We start from the raw sequence: 15,671 nt of genomic DNA, 5'->3' as shown, positions 1-15,671 counted from the left end.
GGCTCTTTTCACTCTATCAGAGCTGAAACACCATAGCTGATGTTTAGCATCATAAAGCATAAATCAATAACAAGTAGATACCCAGGTTGAAGATATTCAATATGGTGTCATCCAATAAAATCACTGCAAAGAAATGTATCAGATTCACACCTCAGGACATTCTCAGTGCTTTGACTCTACAAAGCCTAACACATGTGAACAATGGATTCATCCTTCCATCAACTTCAAGAGCAACTCTGGGAGGACAGGCATGGCTAGCCCACCTACACACATTTATAAAATTTAGAGCTTGTTAAAGACTGTGGAAGAAGCATGATGTCCACCACGGGCCTCATTCTGTTAAATTTTGAAATTGTTTGTTTAGTCAATTGAGGCTTTTTGTTTTATTGTTTTACTAGAGGTCCAATGCACAAAATTTGTGCAAGGGGCTCGGCCCTTGCAGCCCCAGTGTCATCTAGAAGGTCATTCGGCTGTCCGGTCTAATTAGCATAGTACGCTTTTATTATTAAGGATATGCTACCTTTAGAATGTCATATGCTAACTTTAGAATGTCATACGATTGTGTAAACAACATACAAACTAAGGCATCTAAATAAAATATACCAATTGTACACACACACGCATGAAGATAGGCATTCTGGATAAATGATTATTTTACTATTTCACAGTACATTCAAACAAAAACAGAATTTTAATATCATTTACCTCAAGTATTTTATCTCCAGTTTTAAGAGCGTTTGTTTTTCCTGCTGGACTATCTTCTAAAACTTGTTTGATAAATATACCTTTAAGCTCCTCTCCATTCTTCAGGCGTTTTATAACGGTTTGTCCACCAACAATGCTAATACCAAGAGACACATCGGGTTCTCTAAAAATCTCAACACTGTAAAAAGAATAAAACAAAATGCACTCATGAAACAAGTTAATTTAATTTGTTGGACTGTTACTGTAAGTGTACAATGTGTACCATATCCTTGTGGCTCATATTTTATATAAATATATTTTCTAAATATATTTTTACAAATGTTACAGAAATTGTACCTCATTCCTAAATTATAAGATATTATTGATAATTCATGGCATAGCCCTGGCCGGGTAGCACAATTGGTTAGAGCGTCATCCCAATATGCCAAGGTTGCAGGTTCGATCCCTCGTCATGGCACATGCAAGAATCAACCAATGAGTGCATAAATAAGTGGAACAACAAATTGATGTTTCTCTCTCTCTCTCTCTCCCTCCCCCTCACTCTCTTTCTCTCCCCCTTCCTCCCTCTCTCTAAAAATCAATAAATTTAAAAAATATTCATGGCATATGTGAAAGTTTAAATTCTGAAAAAGATAGGTATCTAAAACAATAAATACAACTCAATATTGAGAGATTTAGCTAGGCCTCAATGTTCCCATCTCCTACCACATTAGTCCTTTTCATCTACATCCATAATATTAGCAAAGATTGGATTAAGAAAAGAACAAATGGGTGAAAAAATCAAGAGTCTCTGCAAAAAGCAGAAAATTTCTGAACAAAATAAATTTGCCATTGAGAGACTTGTTGCCCCAAGCTGCTTCTCCCAGTCAGCAGGTGTAACCTGGGGTTCTTTAAGTGGAGGACAGATTTTATCTGCTCCTAAGGCAGGATGGTTTTCTTTTCTTCCTACCTTCACATCATTTCAAAAACATATGGGATAACACTTGGCCCTCAAGCCCCGGCCAGGTGGCTCAGTTGGTTGAAGCATTGTCCTGTACACCAAAGGCTGTGGGTTCAATTCCTGGTCAGAGCACATACCTAGGTTGTGGGTTTGATCCCCAGTTGGGGAGCTTCCAGCAGGCAACCACTGATGTTTCTCTCTCACATCGATGTTCCTCCCTCCCCAACCCCTTCCTCTCTCTCTAAATTCAACAAATATATTCTTGAGTGAGGATTAAAACAAAAACAAAACAAAAAAACTTGACCCTCAAAATATTATGAATTTTGCCCCAATTGCATTAATTAGCCAATAATTCATGCAAATAAAAAAGTAGCTCAGTAAACAGTTCCTAAGAGTTTTTAAGACAAAACCCATAAGTGCAAGAAAAAACAGTTTTTGTGGGCACAGCGAAATTAATAATGCATGAAGAATAGACAGAGCAGCTAAAGGAAGACTTTGATCATCTTAATAAAGTACAGCCCTCATGCCTACATAAATTTACAAGAGTATCTAAGAGAAGATGGACCCAACACATTCTGTTCGTTCACACAGGCACAATGGGATGGAGGGGGAGATAAATTGGTATATGGTACAGATTCACTACTGTTGTTGTTGTTCATACATAAAGAAGCTTTACTGTAATCACAGCAGCTTATCTGCCCTTCAGTGAGGCAGTGATAAACTATGCTTAGTCCATCAGTTACTGTCATAGATGGACATTTGAAAATTGCTTTATCTGAAAGAGTATGATATTTTCCTAACATTGGTTATAGTCATTTTGCCTGGCTAAATCTGTAGATAAGACAAAATAAAGCTAAACTTTGGACCAGTGTACATATGGGTAGCAATTTCTCAATCATTAGAGAATGACTGAATGACAGTAATATTAAATTAAAGAAAAAAAGCAGCTGATTCTATTGTTCTACTGAGAAAGCCAATAATGTCATCAACATACATTCTTGGTGGACCCCAGTGACTGAAGTTTGGAGTTTCTTCCCCTTCACCTTCTTCTCTCTCAGGTAACTCACTAAGGAGGAAAAAAAAATACACAGACAATTTATAAAACATAAAATTGCACAATCTATATGTAGTTAAACAGTTCTTAATTTTTAAGCTTTTAAAATATTTACATCAATAGTTAACTGTCCATACAAAATAAAAATATATTGTTTTAATGTTCAACTCAACAAATATTCACCCAGCACCAGAAAATCATAGATTATAAGCTCTGTTATTGGTGACACTCTATATGGTATTTTCAAAAATTGTGTGTTTGATTTGTACCATATTTGTTCCTCTATCAATATAAAAACTAGAGGCCCGGTGCATGAATTCATGCACAGGTGGGGTTCGGCCAGCCCACTCCGATTGGGGTGGGGGGCCGATCGGGGTGGAGCCAGCTGGAGAGGTAGGGGCCGCAAGCAGTTAGCCAGCCCAGCCCCCGATCAGGGTGAGGGGGGGGGGGGCGATTGGGGATGGGACCGGCCAGGGGTAGGGGCCCCGGGTGGTTGGCGGGCCGGCCCACCCCCTAGTCGAACTCCTGGTAGAACTCCCAGTCGAGGGGACAATTTGTGTATTAGCCTTTTATTATATAGGATATATTCCTTAGAACTTGATATTGACCAGCTCAGAGAATAGATCAACATAAATGGCTTAACAATCAGTAAACATGATCCCTCTTTCTAAAATTTTCTGTCACTCTAAATAATTCCCATCATTGGTATCCCATGAATATCTTGTGTAGTTATACATCACTTTTCAGTTTACAGAGAAATTTACTTATGTTATCTAATTCAATCCTCCCACCTACCATACCACAACCATACTTTCACCCATCAAGCATGTTAGCATGGAACTGCTTAATAACAAAATGCTGAACTACAGAGTAATTATATAAGTAGTGCTATCTAATAGGGTAGAGACATTACCATAATAATTATCTGGAAGAGAAGCCAGGAGTCCTAAGCTCCACTCTAACCTGTGCCATGAAATAGGTATGTGACTTTGGACCTCCCAATGAAATAATATGTCTGATACTCTAAACTGTATTACTCTATATAAAAATGTAGGCACTACCTCTTTCATTTACTTTTCACAAAAAACCCGTGAAGTAGGCACAGCAGGCCACATAACTATATTTTTCACATGAGGAACTGAGGCTCAGACATGCTATACAACTTCCTCACAGTACCTAAATCTTTCTTTCCGCACTAAGTTTCAATGCTCCATTATTCTCTGAATTCTCAACTAAGTCCTGTAAAAAGTAACAAAACTCAACTTCCTTGCCATTCTACAGACTTTCTAGGATATCATGGTTTAAGGGTAACTGTAAAGGAGAAAGCTGAAAGGATCTAGACATTCCAAAAATCAGGTAAGAAATCGGGATCGTGCCAAAACCGGTTTGGCTCAGTGGATAGAGCGTCGGTCTGCGGACCAAAGGGTCCCAGGTTCGATTCTGGTCAAGGGCATGTACCTTGGTTGCAGCCACATCCCCGGTAGGGGGTGTGCAGGAGGCAACTGGTCGATGTTTCTCTCTCATCGATGTTTCTAGCTCTCTATCCCTCTCCCTTCCTCTCTGTAAACAATCAATAAAAATATATTAAAAAGTACTGAAATCTTTAAAAAAAAAAAAAAGAAATCGGGATCGTTAGGGATCGTTAACATCTCACCCACTACCAGATGGCCTTCTTGCCTTCGCCGATCTGTTTTTTATGATTAGAAGCATTACAGCATTCAGGGGCAAACAGCCTGGCAGATATCTGCTGGTTACTTATCTAATGTCCTCTCTCCCACTTTCCCTTACCAACAGAACTCTGTTATTCCAGGTGGCACTTTGCCCAGCTCTAAAAAAATACATTTGTGGATTTCCTTTCCGTTCATGGTAACTGTGAGGATATGGAAGGAAAAGTCCCTGGATGGGACTTCCAGGAAAACTGATTAAAATGGAGAATCGGTTGGCAGGAGCCTTTTGCTCTGCACCCTTCCCTCCTCCTTGCCTAGAAGGCAGAGATGATATTGGTGGTGAAGCAGCCATCTTAAAACCGTGAAGAAACCATGAGAAGCCATCCAGTAAGGACAGCAGAGAAGAGGGGAAGAACATGTTTCAGACCCTGACAGACCACTTTCTTCAAAACTTTTTACTTGAGAAAAAATGAAGGCCCTGCTTAGTTAAGCCAATGCTAAAGGGGGGAAGGGAGGAATTCTGTGTATTAGCCTCTGAATGCAATCCCTAAATGATACTCCCATGATTCCACCAATTTAAGTGAAGTGTTCACTTTATCATATCACATTATTATTCATTGGATAGTTGTAATCATCACATAAACTTTCATATTATGATTACGCTATGTAACAGTAACAAAGATTAAATGAGAAAAAACTGACATTTAACTGAAACTCAACCAATATTCATTTCCTTTGCAAGTTTTTCATTTAAAAAAATATATTTTATTTATTTTTTACAGAGAGGAAGGGAGAGGGTAGAGAGCTAGAAACATCGATGAGAGAGAAACATCGATCAGCTGCCTCCTGCACACGCCCCACCGGGGATGTGCCCACAACCAAGGTACATGCCCTTGACCGGAATCGAACCTGGGACCCCTCAGTCCACAGTCCAACACTCTATCCACTGAGCCAAACCAGTCAGGGCAGTTTTTCATTTTTTGCATCAAAATTTCTCCCACATCCTATATAATAAAACCCTAATATGCAAATCGATCAAACGGCAGACCAACCAGTCACTATAATGCGCACTGACCCCCAGGGGGCAGATGCTCAATGCAGGAGCTGCCCCCTGGTGGTCAGTATGCTCCCACAGGGAGAGCGCCGCTCAGCCAGAAGCTGGGCTCACGGCTGGCAAGCACAGTGGTGGTGGTGGGAGCCTCTCTCACCTCTGTGGCAGCACTAAGGACCCCTCGGGGGATGTCCGCCAAGGGCTCCTGGACTGCGAGAGGGCACAGGCCAGGCTGAGAGACCCCTCCTCCCAGTGCACAAATGTTGTGCACCAGGCCTCTAGTAAGAAATAAATCATTAATGTCTGTCCTGATTCCTGACATAGTGCTTCTAGAACCCTTGGAATTTCCTTTGTGATATGGGTGATAAGAACATCTTTTGTTATTAACAATCTCCTTTCAACCAGAACTGAGTTTGTGCTAATAAGGTGATTCTTGGTAGGACCCTGGATAGTTTCAGATGGGTGTTGCTCCCAGAGAACAAATAGGTGCTTAGAATTGGAACATTCAGTCCCACCCTCAGCCCCACCTCTGGGAAGGGGAGAGGGGCTAGAGACTGAGTTCAAGCACCAATGGCTAATGATGTAAATAATTGTGCCTACTTAATGGAATCTCCATAAAAAGAAAAAAGAACCCTAAAGGACAGGGTTCAGAGAGCCTCCAGGTTGAAGAACACCTCAAGATGCTGGGCGGGTGATATGCCGAGAAGAATGGAAGCACTGTGCTCCTCACAATACCTGCCCTATGTCTCTTTCCCGTTTGGCTATTTCCGAGTTGTATCCTTTATAATAAACCAGTGATAGTAAAGTGCTTTCTTGAGTTCTGTGAGCCCTCCTCACAAGCCCAAGGGAGGGGCTGTGGGAACACCCAATTTCAAGCTGTTTGGTCAGAAGTACAGTTGGCAACTGGCATGTGAAGTCAGGACAGTCTTATAGGGTTGAACCTTTATGCTGTGGAGTCTGCAATAACTCCAAGTAATTGGTGTCAGAGAGAACTGGTTGTTGTGTGAAGGAAAAACACACACATTTGGTGTCAGAAGTGTTGTGAGCAAAAATAGTTCATAATAGGCAATACGAAAAACACACACACATATGCATCTTTATTATGATACAAATATGTTATCATCCTAGGAATTCAATTCTTTAATTAAAAAATAAACTAGAATGAAAACCAAGCTTTAATATTAGTATAAGTTATTAATTTTTCTATTAAAAAATAAAACCCAAAAATATCCTAAACTGCTAGCTTTCACAAATTAAGAGAAGGGTTTGGGGGGGGGGGGAGCATTATCTAGAATATGGAAAGTTTTAGATAAAGTGTATAACAAAAAGATTATTTTGTTGAAAGAGACTCACTGACTATTTCAAAGAATATTAACTTTCTTCAGGAAATTGGCATGTGCATATTTTAATCAGATTATTTTATACTTCAAGAGAGATAAAACTTGCAAAAGCTTATCCTCTCAGTGTGAGTAGTTTTGGAAATACAGTCACAGGAGATGAGCAACTATACCAACTGATGTAGTCACTTTACATGATGAAGGTATATACAGTATATACCTTTTAACCCCAAATAAAATTTAATTGAGAAAGTAAAATACTTTTATTACATATATTAAGATATAAATTTTCACAAATATATTTAAAACTTTAATGAGGGATTTCGAACCAAATTTTATAATTTGCACTGTAATTAAATATGGTCAATAGCTCAATCAGCTAAAGTTTTAAATTTTAAAATAACTGAAATTTACCTCTTACATAGAACCAGTTTTTCCCCAAGGGAATTAAACATCCAATAAAAACAATGCTTTTTATTTCAGAACTTTTTAACAAATGCCCAAAGTTATCATTCTTTACAGATTTGGGAGGAAAGATGGAGTAGCTCATTAGTGAACAGGTGGATGTTATTAGTAAGACTTGATCATGATATACAATCCCTTTGTGAATAAAATCTTCAACATCATACCCAAGTCAGATGGATCCAGATAGCCAAGGTGACCTTTCCTTTTCAATATACCTTTTTTTATTTCATATAAAATTTCTACATACTAAGCCATATGAGGGCCAAGTAAACGCAGCACCCTAAAGGGATTAAGCAGGAAGAGTTCTGGTTGTGACTAAGCTATGTCATGATTTCTTTTTTATATGGCAATTTGCTGGTGACATGCCATAGGGAATACCGAGTGTTTGAAACCAGGGAGAATGGATACTAGTATTTTCCAAACTAGTTAGTTTACTTATACAGATGTTACAGTGATTTTGAGGGTACGAAGCAAATTATTATTGGCACCAGTACACAGAAAGAATCAGGCATTCCTCATATTAAAGGTTAGAATGGCACAGACCTGTGCTCAATGAAAAGAAGCCAGACCCACACAAAAAGTCCTACTGCATGATTATACTTGCATGAGTTCTAGAACAGGATAAATACATGACAGTATAAGAAGTCACATCAGTGGTTGCTTTGGACAAGACACTGCCAAGAGGATGGGCGAACTTTCTGCGGTGATAGAAATGTTCAATATCTTAATTGGACTGCCAGTAATATGAACCTACACAGTGATCAAAATTAAGGAAATTGTCCCTTAGAAGTCTGTGCATTTTATTAATATGTACAATTGTGTTTAAGGGTTTTGTTAAGGCAATGAAAGCTCAAGTCACAAAGGGTAAGTTGCTTCCTTCGGTCAACTTTACGTCTCTTTTGGCCTTTGGTAGAGCCTGGATTAGTAATCAAAGATCTAAATATACTCTCAAATACATTAGTGTAATATTCTTATGTACTTCCTGCCCTAATTTTTCACATTAATCTTTCCCTGCAGTGTGGACAACAGCTGCAACAGAAGTATACTGGAAACCTCCCCTTTGTCCTCCCAACTAAAAATATTCCAGAGTAGTCCTCTCTCAAATGCACATATTTCTTTTCTTCCTTTTCCTCAGCCTCTTACCAATGTTCTAAATTTATACATAATTTTTCGCAGTTTATCCCAAAGGTAAACCTATTAAGCATCCACCACTCATTTAAAAGGCACTAAATGCCAGGTACTGTATTGGAAGCTCAAAATATAACAATCATTTAATCCTTTCCCCCACTATCTCACCTGCCTCCTGTTCTACCTCCACCACTCTAATAAAGTATGTAATACGTAAAGTATTTCTTTTCATTTGCATCCTATTATACCAACAGCATGATTTCTTGTCAATTTTAAATGTCTTTCATCTCAAGATCATCTTCCTCCCAAGGCTTTAGCCTCTGACACCTTGTTTTACTAACTGTGAGTTGGTCCTATTTTATTATAAAACAAACAAACACCCTACAATCTCCTTGAGTGTTTAAAAAAAAACACTCAGCAATAATAAATACTACCCTAGATAAACCTCGGGGTCCATGAGTCTATCATTGTCACTGAGCATCACTGCTGACCTTCCATTAGACATTTACTATGTTCAAGGCATTATATGAAGCCCTTTATATTCACTTTTATTTCATCTATAAAACTACTTTATAAATGAGAAATTTTGGACACAAGGGGAGCCTTCTCAGGGCCATATAGCTATAACTAATAAAGGAAAAATCTGAACAACACCCACAATATGTCTATCCCACAGATCTGCTATTAATCTGAGATATGTGCATGTCCCCCTTTATAGGCACCCATATGTCCTCAGGCAGCAGGCGATGACAAAGATGAGTTAGAAAAAGACTGAAGCCAGGTGAGTTCTGAAGACCTCATCTCAAGTGACCTTATGAAGAAAGGAGGATACTTGGAACAAAACAGCTCAGATTCCTTCCAGAGTTATCATACATGCTGGCCCACCGTTCTCCTTGTAGAGAGCCCCACTTTGAGGGTGAGTCTGACCTCTTAATATTTGTTCCGCCTCCAAACACAAGGAGAAGTTGGCTTGACACAAATATATACTGAGTGGCCAGATTATTATGATCTCTGAACACATAATAATCTGGCCACTCAGTATATATATTAGAGGCCCGATGCATGAATTCGTGCATGGGTGGGGTCCGGCCAGCCTGGCCAGGGGGAGGGGACATGGGCGATTGGTCGGCCTGCCTGCTGGTTGAACTCCTGGTCGAGGGGACAATTTGTATATTAGCCTTTTATTATATAGGATATACACTGAGTGGCCAGATTATTATGCGTTCAGAGATCATAAGAATCTGGCCACTCAGTGTATATGCACATTAAAGAACTACACTACAATTAATGCAAAGAAGAAACTCTAAGATACTATTTAGTACTTCATGACACCCAGATAATCTAAAAGACTGTCTTCCAAAAGAATCTATGCATGGCTCAGAAAGACTCCTGAGTGGCAATAAGTATTCACCCAGGATGCTAACTCCATGGGCATTCGCTAAAAGATTAAAACGGGGACGATGATTTATAGGAAGTCTTCTGGACCTGCTGAGACTTAAATATATCCTGAATCTATTCGAGCAAGCCAAAAGCACAACTTTCAAATGCAAGACTGATCTCCCAAGACAAAATTAGGTTGGAGCCCTTAAATGCCTGTGCTTGCATAACAAACTGACTTGTTAAAGTAGTCATTTTAGGACAAAAAAAGCAATGGGATAGGAGTAAAGCCTATCTCCCCTCTCAGAAGCTGGCAGAATTCAGATACAACTGATGTTCCGTTTTGTCTTCTGCGTGAGGAAGGAGGGGTGGGTTTGGAAATTTGTTTAGACCTTTTCCAATTTTACAGTTAATAGTTCCATAGCTTTAGAGAAGTAGCCCCATTTCTGAATTCTTCAGCCAGATTCAATGATTAACACTAAGCACAGGGGAAATTTAAAAGACAAAAGTGTCTCATTTAAAAAGTAATTTGACCACATAAAAAGTCATAAAATATATTGCTAACCCTTCCAGTACTGCCACTTCCAGGCATCTCTCCTAAAGAAACAAATGCATTGCTTGTTTAACACTGTGAGTTCCTCCAGGAGCTGGTTAGGTCACTAGGACACCAGGCCTGCCTGCACCGGCCCCTGCACACCGCTCCAGTTCCGCTGCGTGAAAAGCCACCGATTGTCCTACTTGGGCCTATCTGTGTCTTCCCTTTCCACTCAGAGATGAGCTACGCAGAAGCACAAAGAACAATGTTTCATGAAGTTTCTATCTAAAACACTAGGCGGAGGTCACAGGTTATTGAATAGAGAAGACAATAGCATTGTGTTGATAGATGATATAAAATCATTCTTGGACTAAGGATTTAATAAAAACATTAGGGCCGATCAATCCCTTCCTATCACTCATTCCTGTTATGCTATGTCAGTACCTCCAGCCCCTCTGTTCATTCCCCTGCTGTACTCAAAGTGCTATGCCACTCTGGTTTCACCTTCATATATCACTCTATCCTCCAACATCTGCCCAGCCAAACTCCCATCACTTTGTGGAACTTCCTTGAGTTGTAAAGAAACTACTCCATGCACTAACCTCTTCACTCAATGTTCTCGATACCTTTTCTGTTCTCTCAACAGCTGTTGGTTCTTTGCCATGATACCACATTCAAGTGGTTAATGCTCATTCTCTTGCTCTCTGGGAAGTTGGCAAGAGGGGCCAATATTTTTCTAAACTCCCTTCCATCACTAAGCCATTACTCCCCTACCCTTGTTTTAAAAGCTAATCTCTACTCTGATACTGCTCCTTTTAATGCCACTCTACTAGCACCCCAACACTCTTAGAAAGTAGCTTTTCCCCTAAATGACAGAGAAAAAAAATCAAGGTCACTGGGTCTCTATATGAACTATGTTTAATCACCCCCCTTCCTAGAATTTACATATTTCTTTTTTGGATCGTTTCCAGAAAGACACAGACAGATACACACACATACTCTCTCTCATTCCCCCTCTCTCATCTATCTTTATCTATCTGTCTATCTATCTACCTACCTACCTACCTACCTACCTACCTACCTACCTACCTATCTACTTACCTACCTCATGCATTCTATCTGCCTCTTTTCATGATCAGGATTCTCAAAACACTGGTCTGTTCTTCCTATGTCCAGTTTCAGACCTTTTGTTCAATTCTCAATTCACCATGGACTCTAATAAAACTGTGCTTACAAGGACCATATGGCTACGCCCCATGAAAACATTTCCATTTTATCTACTTGACCTCCCTGTAGCATGTGACCATAGTTTGTGATGATTTTTTGTTAACATGCTCTCTTCCCTTAATTTCTATGTCAACTTCTGGTTCATCAATTTCTGTCTATCTTTTGTTCATTCCGCTTTCCTATTTTCTTCCTCCATTCATACCTTTAATATTGCTGCTTTGCAGGTCTCCAATTTTGACCCTATGCTCCTCTTATTACTTGAACTTCCTCTGAAAGGCTACTCAAACCCAGGAGTTTCACCAATGCTTGCCTGATCTTGTCCCCAATTATCCATGTCAGGACAGCCTCAACATTAATCCCAAGAATCATGGATCCAATTGACTCCATTTCACTTTGTTGTCCTATGAATACTTAAACCCTCAATATGTCTCAAACTGAACTCATTATTTTCCCTTCCAACCTGTTTGTGCTCCTATAATCTTATATCAAAGAACTAGTGGTCCCACTATCTATTTGGTTTTCCATTCCAGGAACATGAGTCATCATCAACTATTCCCTCTCACTTTCCACATGTTATCAGACACCGATTCCTATAGATTCTCTAACTCTTAAATCCATTCCCTCATTTGTCCGCGTACTCCTTGCTTGAGTTGTTAAAAATAAACTATTAACCTCCCATTTTCTAAGCAAATACTCTATGTAATCCATTTTGCATGCAACTGCAAGAATACAGAATTGTATATAAGGCATAATTTTATGTATGTATGTAATTAGACAATTAGTGTATTGTCTAATATAGCGGGTTTTATTCAAAATATTTTTCTGTATTTTCCAAATGTGTCACCATAATCATGCCTGCTTCATTTTTATAGAAGAAAAAAAAAGAACTATTTTATAATGTAAAAGAAAAGGAAATCATACTATGCATCAGTGGTGTATCTAGAAGACAACATTCCTGTGTGTGCTGAGGTCTTGGAAACAACTCGGGTCCTGGGGAGTTGGTATAAGGGCAGATCTTCTTGCTGCCTTCTTTGAGCCATAGCAGGCAGTTCAACAAGCAAGCCGGGACCTTGGACATCATTCGGAATCATCATGCCTATAGAGTAAACCGAAAAATAGTGAACACAAAATACTTTCATTCATCCTTCATTCATTCAACAAATAGTTAGAAGCATCTACTATGGGCAAGTCCCTTCTAGGAAGAAGACTTATTTATATTAAACTAAATAAGTAAAATATTTAATACATCAGATGATGACAAGTACTATGGTGAAAAATGAAGCCAGAGCCCTGGTTGGTGTGGCTCAGTTGGATGGAGCATTATCCCATACTCTGAAGGTTTGGTGGGTTCAATTCCTGGTCAGGGCTAATACCCAGGTTGCAGGTTCAAATATGATGAACTATACATCAGATGCCTCCCTTAAGCCTATACACTTATAGTATATTTTGGAGGAAATTAGAAATAATTTCTAAGATATATAGTCTTTTAGTTTTTCCTAAACTCTCCACTTCTTCCTACTGAACAAATTTTCTAATAAACTCACTATGACTTCTGCTTTTTATCTTATCTAGAAACTTCAGAATCAGGATATAATTGGTTGGTAATGAAACAGAGAATCTGACGAGGGGGTGAAAATAACTGTAACGTTTAGGTGGCGTGAAAGGAAGTCTCGGTTGCTTTCCCCTACCCTAAGCACCCTCTATCCCATCCACTAGGGCCCACATTTCCGCAAAGCAGTCATATCTGTATCCCTGCCTCACTCTTCCAGCTCTGCTTATGCCTGCCTCCTCTCCACTGAGGAGGGACCAGGGGTAGGATCAAGATTCTGAGAGGGATGGCCTAACACCAGAGTCTTAAGAGCAGAAAACCAGCTCTATGTGCAGAGCTATTTCCCATCCAGCTATGCTGGCAAAAGCAGCCTGTTAAATTATAGCATTGGGTTTTACAGGTTGCTGCAGTTCGTCTAAAACTTTGCATTACCTGCTCCACACGAAGACTGCCCATGCCCTTTGCCCCACCCCTCCTCCATGGATCCTTGGCGGTGCTCAGGCACACATTTTCTTTCTTTTTTTTTTTTTCCTCAGGCACACATTTTCATCTCTCACAGTACTTGACACAGTTTCACTTTACAGAGCTGTTCACCAAGCGCACATAGTACCCGGGAGCCCATAAAACAAATCCAGTCCTTTAGGGCCTGTGCAGTTGTTAGGTAATGGCCATAACAGGAGCACAAAGGTTAGAAAAACAGAGAACTTAAAAAATATATATTCTGGGTAAATGGAAGTTAATGCTTACAGGAGAGGAATGGGAAACTTTCAAAAGACTTATACTTAGTGGAGTACAAGAACAAAAATAGTCAACAAAATAAAGGCAGTAAGAATCCAATAGAGAGGAGATTGGGTACTATACAACTTAGCAACTGAAAAAAGGGAGGTTTATTCTGTTGTTAAATAACCACATTTAAGCGGCATGTCACGTTCTCATTTGACAAATATTTCTTGAGCACCTAGTATGATAACGTAATCAGAGATCAGCCTTGCCCCTCAGAGCTTAGTCTACAGTACAAGACTGGCATGTAATTGAGTATGTATACCTGACTTTTGGGCGCAATGACAGAAATTCATCCAGGGTTCACTGGAGGCACATTCCAGGTAGGGGCAAAGATTGGGAAAAAGAACTACTTTCTCTCGGAAATCTTGTAATACTAAATGTGTTACTGATTTAAAATGTATCTTGTATGCTTTATAGCATTAATTATACTAATTTGTAGGCTTAGTTTCATAGCCCATGAGGAGTATAGGCTCTTGGAGGACACATAATTTTGGATAAAGTGTAGAGTCAAGAATAGTCCTTTAGCCGAAACCGGTTTGGCTCAGTGGATAGAGCGTCAGCCTGAGGACTGAAAGGTCCCAGGTTCGATTCCAGTCAAGGGCATGTACCTTTCTTGCGGGCACATCCCCAGTAGGGGGTGTGCAGGAGGCAGCTGATCGATGTTTCTCTCTCATCGATGTTTCTAACTCTCTACCCTTCCTCTCTGTAAAAAATCAATAAAATATATTTTTAAAAAATAGTCCTTTATACATAGGTCTCCAAAACCAATTTTTAAATTAATTGTTCTTAGATAAATCTAAAATGGTCTGTTACTTATAAAGTGGTCAGAAAGCTAGAGATTTGAAAGAGGCTTTAGAGAACACTTATCCTAAATCCTTCATTTTACAGTTGAAGAAATAAAGAGGCTTGGAGAAGCCTGAAGGCCTGCCTGGTGACTCAGCAGGTTAACTGCTTAGTTCTAAGGATCCTGGGACTGGAATAGTCTGCCATAGGCTGGGCATGGCTCTCGAAAGAAAAATGAAATTGAGTAGAATTAACTCAATATGTATGCTGCTGAAATCTGTATTGACTCGGCATCAGTAATTTCTCAGCCCACCCATGATTAGCTTTAATCCAAATACTCATGCCTGCCACATGGAATTCTGGAGGCTCTCAAAAATTTTTCCCAAAAGCATGTGGTTATGAATGATTTTCTAGTGAATACAGGTCTAAGATAGCTTTACTCTGAAAGCTATAATCTCTGAAAATAAATTATTTCCAGGGCCTTGCAAAGCATTATATTAAGGCAGTGTAGTAGGTTGAATGGTGGACCCCTTAAGCGGTATATCCATGCTACAGGTCTTATGAATGTGACCTTACTTGGGGAAAGAAATAGTTTTTGCAGATATTAGTATCTTGAGATGAGAACATCCTGGATTACCAAAGTGAGACCTAAATCCTTATAAGAGACAAAAGGAGAAGGCACAGGTAGGAAGAAAAGAAGGCCATGTGAAGACAGAGGCAGATAATGGAGTGATGCAACCACAAGCCAAAGAAGGCTGGAGATACTAGTAGCTGGAAGAGGTGAAGAACAGATTCTTGCCTAGCACCTTGAGAGGGAGCACAATACCTTGATTTTGGACTTCTGGCCTCCAGAACAAGGAGAGAATTCATTTCTGTTCTTTTAAGCCACGAAATCTGTGACAATTTGTTACAATAGCCCTAGGAAACTCATACAGGCAGCAGAAGGCAGTGGAACTAACTTTGCACTCACCTAGGGGGGTGGGACTGGATCATCCCATGAAGAGAATATCTCTTTTCCTATAGTTTTCCCAACTCCACTTCCTCTTCTCACAATAACCCACCCCATTTTT

General features: G+C 39.6%; 1 protein-coding gene across 1 annotated transcript in view; it reads right to left on the bottom strand.

Moving 5' to 3' along the window:
- The window catches only part of PATJ (PATJ crumbs cell polarity complex component), a 316,022-nt gene that overhangs the window by 189,648 nt on the left and 110,703 nt on the right, over positions 1-15,671 (bottom strand). Inside the window, exons 22-24 of the mRNA XM_028142315.2 lie at positions 12,408-12,582; positions 2,640-2,711; positions 706-883 (exon numbers count right to left, since the gene is read on the bottom strand). Coding sequence (XP_027998116.2) covers positions 706-883; positions 2,640-2,711; positions 12,408-12,582 — 425 coding nt within the window. The remainder of the gene's footprint in view (positions 1-705; positions 884-2,639; positions 2,712-12,407; positions 12,583-15,671) is intronic.

The sequence above is a fragment of the Eptesicus fuscus genome, chromosome 9 (genome assembly GCF_027574615.1).
Source record: "Eptesicus fuscus isolate TK198812 chromosome 9, DD_ASM_mEF_20220401, whole genome shotgun sequence".
Taxonomy (NCBI): domain Eukaryota; kingdom Metazoa; phylum Chordata; class Mammalia; order Chiroptera; family Vespertilionidae; genus Eptesicus; species Eptesicus fuscus.
This window is presented reverse-complemented; position numbering and strand designations above follow the sequence as displayed.